The 8,565-nt window shown below is 57.4% G+C and overlaps 1 protein-coding gene across 1 annotated transcript in view; it reads left to right on the top strand.

Annotated features, from left to right (window-relative positions):
- Positions 1–476: 476 nt before the first annotated feature.
- Positions 477–8,565, top strand: part of ACER1 (alkaline ceramidase 1) — a 26,788-nt gene continuing 18,699 nt past the window's right edge. Inside the window, exon 1 of the mRNA XM_004714241.1 lies at positions 477–569. Within this exon, the coding sequence (XP_004714298.1) occupies positions 477–569 (93 nt within the window). The remainder of the gene's footprint in view (positions 570–8,565) is intronic.

Below are 8,565 nucleotides of genomic sequence, written 5' to 3'. Positions count from 1 at the left end.
ACCCCATCGAGGTCCGGTTCTGTGTCAGAATGGACAGTGTCGCCGGGCGGGGCGGGGCCGGTGGGGATCGCAGAAAGATGGGAGGTCTGAATCCACCAGCGGCTGCTCAGGAGAGAGGGGAGGTGACAGGCTCCCGGAGAGTCAGCCTCAGGCAACCCTCCGCAGCTCGGTCTCGCCGTGCCAGGTGCCAGGGGTGGCTCACCTTGCTGACAGATGGCAACCTCCTGGCTGTGTCATTATGATTATGAGTGTTGTTCACTCCGTCCTCCGACATTCCTGGTGGCCAGGATGGGCGGCTGCTACCCACAGCCAGGTAGCTCTAGCGCAATCTCCAAGCAGCCCGGCAGGTTTTTCCTCTCACCCGCCTTGGGGCGCCCAGCTGACCTCTCCCCTCCTGCCCGCCCGCCTGTCCGGGAGCCCGGGAGCCCGGGGTAGGTGCTCCCAGCCTCACTGGCTCCTCTCTGCCAGTGGCCACCATGCCCAGCATCTTCGCCTACCAGAGCTCGGAAGTGGACTGGTGTGAGATCAACTTCCAGTACTCAGAGCTAGTGGCTGAGTTCTACAACACGGTGAGGGGCGAGTCTGGGGCCAGCCGGGAGGGGCGGATGGCTGGCTGGGGACAGAGGCATGCCACCAGCTGGGCAGCCGGGATTCAAACCCTGGCTCCCCCACGCCCCTGCTGGGGACTCTTGCCTGAGCAGTTGGCCTCTCTGAGCTGCAGCTCTCCCGCGCTCAGCTCCAGCCGGGCGGGCGGCCCCCATTTATTGCTGACCGTCCAGTGCCTTGGGGTGGGGTGGAACTTGGGGGACGCGAAAGTGACCACAGAAGGGCCGCTGTCTGCCCACCGGGGCTTGCAGCCCAGGTGAGTGTGGGGGCAGGATGGGACTACCGGCGGGACATCAGGGAGGGTTTCCTGGAGGAGGTGACGGTGACTTGATGCTGGCTGTCTTGCCAGCCCAAACCTGCTGCCGTGGGGCTCGTTTGGATGCATAGCAATCCCAGGGCAGTTTGCCGGGTGGTCACCAAGGAAGGCAGGCTGCCGCACCTTTCTCCCGCTGCACATCTCTTGTGACTCCCACTTGCGCCCCTTTGCGAAGCCGCTCAGCACATAACCCTTACATGGCTGGGCTCCGTGTCCACAGGTGTTCCCCTCCACACCAAGTCTGTTGCCACCGAATTGCTTCCAAGTCATGGGGACACCGGAGAGCAGAGTAGAACTGCCCCTGGGGGTTTCCAAGGCGGTCAGCCTCGGCTGTGCACACTGTTTCCCTTGGAGCAGGGTCCACACCCCTTGGCCAGTGGCCCAGCACTTAAATCCATGCTCCACCAGGGCTATTTCTCCCCTGCCCACCAACCCACCGCCCTCCCGGGACCACCCTGCTTTTCTCCCGGTCAGTCGTGCATCCAGGAGCCCTGCAGGCACAGTGGGTCATGCCAGGCCCACAGCACGGACCCACCAGTGGGAGGAAGAGGAGGCTGTCTGCTCCCGTCAGTCTGGGAATCCCACAGGGGCAGTTCGACTCCAACCGAGAGGGTCGCTTTGAGTCGGCGTCGGCTGGACCAGCGGTCTCACGCCCCTGGAAAAGCCTTCAGCTCAGGGCCAAGCCCAGGTGGCTGATCCTGCTCAACTCTGGGGATGCAGAAAAGGCAGGGACGGTGGTGGGAGATTGGGGGTCGTGCAGCTCCTGCGTGCTTGGGGAATTGAGGACACAGGGGTGCCCGGTGGGGACAAGCTGCTGGCTTCAGAGACATCCTGCGGGCTGAGGGAGGACTTAGCTCGGCATCCTGTGCTGCTGAGCACAGGCTGTAGAAACAGGCAGCCCAGGCCGGGTGAGGGAGTGGCTGGAGGGTGTGGGGAGGGGGGCTTGGGTAGAATCCTCACCTTCCAATCCCAGCCTGTGCACCTCTGTCCGTCTGCGGGCCCAGGGAGGCTGGCATGTTGCCAGGAAGCTGAACAGGGTTCAGCAAAGCTTCCACACGAAGAAGAAAGGCCTGGCCACCCGCTTTTGAAAATCGGCCCAGGAAAGCCCACAGACCACAAGAGTGATGGTCTCAGGGGAAGAGAGGCAGGGCATGTTGGCCGCTAAGGACAGTGACCACCAAGTGGTGGTGTGGATAAGGCCTTCGGCGGGCACCTCCTGTACCCAGAACACTGCCACTGAACCGGTGCCAACTCACTGCGATCCCAGAGGACAGGCTAGAACTGCCCCCAGGGGTTTCTGAGACAGTGAACTCTTTACCAGAGCAGACAGCCTAGTCATCCTCTCCCCCTAATGGCATAGTGGTTACTCAATGGGCCGCGATCCTCAAGGTTGGCAGTTCAAACCCATCAGCTGCACCTTTGGGAAAAAGACTGGACTTTCTACCCCCGTCAAGAGTGACAGTCTCAGAAACCCACAGGGACAGTGCTACCCTGTCCTGTAGCGTCGCGACAAGTTGAAATCATCTTGATGGCAGTGGGTTTGGGGTTTTTTTGGTACCTCGGGATGGGAGGGGGCTGAATTTTGGTCTCTCTCCCTCTCTCTCTGTCTTTCTCTCTCTCTGGATCCCCTGGTAGTTTGGAGGGAGGATGGTCTCTGCCTCCCTCCACCTCCAAACAGGAGTCTCTGCTGAGGGAACAGAGAGACAGCTGGCTCTGCGATGGGCTGGTGACAGGGGGCATCTACATGTGTGCTCTGCAGCAGAACCCACCCACCACCCTCTGCCAGCCTCCTTGTGGGCTGCGAAGGTCATTGAGCAACCGCAGGGACATTTCTAAACCCCTGAAGTCTTCTGGTCCACGTGTGGACGGGGAAAGAGACTTCATCTCTTGCTCACCTGGGACCTGTGTTATCAAATGCTCATCAGATGGATTCAAAAAAGGTTTCACCAACAGTCCAGCTCCTTCCCTCAGCGCAGAGGCACTGGGGTGCTTTCTCGGGTCTCCTTGCAACAAGAAAACACAAGGAAAAGACCATCGACAAAATTGGCCGGAGCTGGCACAGTGGTGACATGTCGGACTGATAACCACAAGGGCAGCAGTTTGAAACCACCAGCCGCTCCTCTGGAGCAAAAGGAGGCCTTCTTTCTCCTGTAAAGAGCTCTGGTCTTGGAAACTCCAGGTGCTGTTCGCCCTGTTTTATGGGGTGATGATGAAGCAACATGGCCTTGATGGTGGTGAGTTAGTTTGTTTGTTGGGTTGGGTGTGGGGGCTTGTCAGGCTCCACAGTCTACCCTGGGCTCCTGACACTGACTCCTGGGGATGCCCAGGCACAACACCAGGCCTTTCTTCCGAGGTACCCAGGGTGGCTTTGACCCGCCCTCCCTTTTCTCTGTTCAGAGCTGAGTTCAATCGCCATTTGCGTCACCCAGGAGGTACAGATTTATGTATGTAGAGGGGGGGCAGCGTTCCTGGACATGGCCCCTTCCCCAAATACTCACCATTGTCTCCGACCTGTGAACCACAGCTTCTCTTGGGTCCTAAGTACGTAAGACAAAGTCTCGTCATCCTGGTTTCTCAGGAGCATCCCGGCCGTACTTCTTCCTCATGCTTTGTTCAATAATCCGTACAGAGTGTCTCCTCCGGCCATCAAAGAAATGCTCCTGAGCAGGGAGGGTGGGGAGACTTCGGCACACTTACTTCGGATATGCCACCAGGAAAGCGCAGTTGCTAGAGAAGGCCATCGTAGTCTGTCAAGTGGAAGGTCACCAACAGCCCCTCTGGGGGAGAACGATGGGGGCTTTCTTCTCCCGTAAAGAATGACCATGTCGGAAACCCACAGGGGCAGCTCTACCCCGATGGCAGCGTATGCTTCTTGATTTGTTTGGGGGCCACCCCACAGGATCCTAGGGCTATCCTGGGATGCCACGGAGTTGATTCCAGACTCATAGCCATGTCCTGTGACAGAGCAGAGCTGACCCACAGAATCTACTAGGCTGGAACCTTTATGGGAGCAGATGGCCCAGGCTTTTTTCCCCGAGGAGCAGGTGGTGGTTTGAACTACTGGCCTGCAGGTGGGCAGTCAAGCGCTTAACCACTGGGCCGCCAGAGCTCCCTCATCATCCCCTGGTGGGGGTCAGCAGGTTCTGAGCCATCCAAATGGCCATCTGTTGATGAATGGGTCAACAAGAGGGGGTTCATCCATCCAATGGAAGACCTGTGTTGTCAGGGGCTGTCCCCCATAGTTTCCCGATCCTCAGCAGACAAACTAATGAACTCACTGCCATCGGGCCCATTCCCACTCATCGCAAATCCATAGGACAGAGGAGAACTGTCCCCGCGGTGTCCAAGATTGTCCATCTGTGCGGGAGGAGAAAGCCTCCTCTTTCTCCTAAGAAGTGACTGGTGGATTTGAAATGTTGACTTTGTGGTTAACAGCCCAATGAATAAGCCACGGCACCACTTTGGCTCCTGACAACAGACGATGGGATATTCCTGTAGAACAGTGGGCCTTGACACAATAGCGCTGAAATATTTCAGTAGAACAGTGGGATGAGACACGATGGCGCAGGGATGTTCCAGGTGAACGATGCCATGTGACACGATAGCGCTGGGATATTCCAGTAGAACAGTGGGATGAGACACAAGAGCGCTGGGATATTCCAGTAGAACAGTGGGATGAGACACGATGGCGCAGGGATATTCCAGGTGAACGGTGTGCTGTCACACTCTAATAATGGAATATTACTTAGCCAGGGGAAGGACTGGGTCCCTGACGCAGACTGCAACGTGGGTGAACCTTGAAAATTTTACTCTGGGGGAGATGGGCCAGACGCAAACGATAATTCTTATCTGATTCCATGCATAGGAAACGTCAGGACAGACAAACCATGGGGACAGAACGTGGACCCGTGGGTGCCAGGGTCTTGGGGAGGGAGGCCGGGGAGCGACTGTACCTGAGTCATCTAGTGCTACCAGAAGAGAAATATCACAAATATTCTCTCACAGTTTGGTGCCGTGGGGTCGGTTCAGACCCAGAGCGACCGTAGGCACAACAGAAGGAAATACTGCAGTCTTTCACCATTTAGGAGGGAGGCTGTAAGCCTCAGTTGAGGGGCTGGCTATAGAGGAAGGCTCTCTGTGTCAGCTTTTGTGGGTGTGGGGGGCTGTTCTTGGGGGGCTTCATGAGGCGTAGCTTCTCTCTACCCCTATCTCTGCTTGCTTCTCTTCCCTTTCTAGCTCTATCTCAAAGGGGCTGGGCTGGAAACGCGCTCTTCACTGATTGGCTGGAAACACACTCTTCACTGATTGGCTGGAGACTCACTCTTCACTGATTGGCTGGAGACGCACTCTTCACTGATTGGCTGGAGACGCACTCTTCACTGATTGGCTGGAGACGCACTCTTCACTGATTGGCTGGAGACGCACTCTTCACTGATAGGCCCTTTTAAAACCACAAAAACCCTGCTCACAGATGGGATTAGAACCTAGGGGTTACAGCTGTGTTTTAGCTTTTTGGTCGGGGAGGATGGAGACACAATTCAGCCCATGAGATGGGGTTTCTTTGGGGAGAGGGAAGGGGAAATGTTCTGGATCCGGGTAGCAGCAATAGTGGCTCGCCTCTGTGACTGTACTAAAAGCTGCTGAAACCGGTTCACTTGAAAGGTGGGAATTTCATGCTATGTGAATTGCATCTAAAAATAAGAAAGAAAGGAAGAAAATTAATATAAGCCCATACTCAGACATCCTAAGTACTGAATGTATTGACTCACACATTCTGAGTATAGGATTTATTGAGGCCCTCGTGTGGCATAGTGGTTACGTCAGGAAGATTAACTGGAAGGTCAGCAGTTTGAAACCATCAGCCACTTCGAAGGAGAAAGACGAGGCTTTCTACTCCTGTAAAGTGTTACAGCCTCGGAAGCCCCGGGGGCCATTTGACGCTGTCCTATGGGGTCGCTATGAGTCACATCCACTTGATGGCATTGAGCTCGGTTTGGAGTTTTCCTGTGGACCACATCTTCTGCTTCACCCAAGGCAAACACAGATCCACGTCGGCGGCAGTGGGTCTGAAAAGGTCATTAGTCGGAGGAGCTCTGGTGGCCTGGCAGGGAATGGGGTAGGCTGCGAGCTGAGAGGCTGCGGCTCCCCAGCAGCTCCACAGAAGGAATCCCTAGTGCTCCGTGTCTGGGCAGATGGCAGCCTCGAAGACCCCGTGCGGACAGCAGCCCCGCTCCGTCTCTCGGTGGTGTTGCTGTGAGCCACAACTGCCATGTAATTACTGGACGCTGTTTGCTCTCTGGGCAGCGTTATCGCCCAGAGAACAAGTGTGTCCAGGGAGCTCCTGAGAGGCATGCACGGCGAGACTTGGTCTCACCGACTTTGGGCATGTCATCAGGAGAGACCAGTCCCTGGAGAAGGACGTCCTGCTCGGTCCGGTGCAGGGGCAGAGACACAGAGGAAGGTCCTCGAGGAGATGGAGGGACACGGTGGTGACAATGGGCCTGGACACAGAACAGTAGTGAGGCTGGTGCAGGCACGGGCAGGGCCCGAACCCCAAAGCCCACACCCACTGCCAGGGGGGTCGATGCTGACTCATAGCGACCCAAGAAGACACACGCTCTCACTCCCACACACACCCAGGCCATTCACATGCATGCCTGCACGCTCACTCATGCTCACACACCCACCCCTACTCGGACACTCTCACCCTCACACACACCTCTACACCCTGCTCTCTCCTGCACACTCCCCACTAACAAGCCCACGAGGGGCTCTGCAGGAAGAAGCCAGGGCAGCTGGACTCTTGTCCTGCAGGGTCTCCCGGGCAGTGGGTGAGTGGGTTTCTTCCCAAGCTTCCCAGGAACCTGGCCTGGGGTGGGCCAGGCATTGAGCTGCCAAGAGGCCAGTGGTTTGAGCCCACCCGTTGCTCCGTGGAAGCAAGGTGGGGCTGCCTGCGCCCATAAAGATCTAAATGCCAGAGACCCAGAGGGGACAACTCCATTGTGTGCTCCAGAGTGGCTGTGAGTCAGAATCAACTTGAAGAGGCAGCGAGCTTTTCAGTCCTGCCCCCTCCCCCTTTTCCCTCCCTGCTCTCTCTCCTCCCCTCCCCCTTCTTCCCTCCCCTAGCCCCTCACTGGGGAGTCACAACTGTTTTGCCTGGCCCCCTGCTGGGTGCCGGGGATCAAACCACCAACACTCCTGCTGTCACAGCACCACCGTCCTCCACAATGACCCCCGACCCAGGCTCGTGTGTGCTGCCCACTCATTACCTGCAGTGAGAATGTGCCACCCCCTCTACCACATGCCAGGCCCTGTTACAGACCAGGGTCCCCAGCAGGGAGCCCAGCAGGCAAGATAGCCCCACTGGGCGCCTCATTCCCTTCGAATCTTCACGGGGGGCCATCAGAGCAGGACTGCCCACCTTCAGAGGACACGGGGAGCCGCATGTCCCCCCTTACCCTACCCCAGCTTAGCTGGGCCTGCCTCGCACAGGCAGGACCTCAGGAGGATGCTGGAGTCCTGAGCACGCAGGGAAGTGAAAGAGCGTGAGAAGGGAGGCCCGAGGGGAGGAGAGAGAGCACGGAAGGAAAGAGAGAGAAGAGAAGGGGGGAGGCGGGAGGGAGGGGGAGCATCCGCGCCAATTTGGGGGGATGTCCATACAACTCTTTTCAGAAGCGACTCACTGTGGAAGTGTGTGACAGGGTGGGGATGGGGGATCAAGGAAACTACTAGAACAAAACCAAACAATGCTGGCCCGCGGGCTGGCCGGGGGCGGAGGAGGCGGCTGTGTCTGAGCAGGGCGTTGGGTCCATGCTGCTGACGGCTGATTATTTCCGAGAAGGGGATCCATCAGGGAGCACACCCGAGGAGCCTGATCAATAGCGCTGAAGGACACTTGTAGGAGGACATGGTGGGATTGGAGAAGGTCTTGTTGGGTGTGTGTATTTCGGCCACCATTGAGAAAACAGTAACAATAATCAGGACAGTGCCTAACCATGCGTCCAGGGAAGAGGGAAATGTTCTAAAATTGACGGTGGCGATGACTGCCCCACTCTTCTTGAGATGGCTGTACCATTGAAGGGTACGACAGATGGACGCAGTGCCACTAAAACGTCTGTGAAAAGAGGGGGGACGAGGGGGGACGTGGGGGAAGGGAAAGAAGGAAGGAAGAGCAAAGTGAAGGAGGGAGGGAGGCGAGGAAAGCAAGAGAGAAGAGAGGCAGGAATGAATACATGGCAGCAGAAAGGTCGGAAGGAAAGAACAAGAGAGAAAGAAGGAGATGAAGTCTCTTGTCCGCCCTGCCCCAGCCGGGCCAGCCAGTGTCCAAGGTCAGGGCCAGGCTGGCTGTGGGGCCCCTCCCACCAGCAGAGTTTGGGTGAGCTGAGTATCTGGGAAGCACAGGGCCCTCCCAGAGGGCAGGGCGGGAGACCCAGGCACCGGAGCAGGCTCTGATGCTATCAGAAACTCGGAGCCAGTTCGGAACTGGTTGGGGCCCATTCTCACGGGCTGAAATGTGGGCCAGGGGCCCTGCCCACCACACTGCCCTCGTTTTTCTGAACTTAGGGGCCTTGCTGAAACCTCTTGCCCTCATTGGAGTCCACCCCCGACGTCAGACCCCGTGTGTGTGTGTGTGTGTGTGTGTG

The sequence above is a fragment of the Echinops telfairi genome, unplaced genomic scaffold (genome assembly GCF_000313985.2).
Source record: "Echinops telfairi isolate 266 unplaced genomic scaffold, ASM31398v2 ScPeMD7_7459;HRSCAF=8497, whole genome shotgun sequence".
Classification (NCBI taxonomy): domain Eukaryota; kingdom Metazoa; phylum Chordata; class Mammalia; order Afrosoricida; family Tenrecidae; genus Echinops; species Echinops telfairi.
Note: the sequence above shows the minus strand (reverse complement) of the source record. Positions and strands in the feature narration are given on the sequence as shown.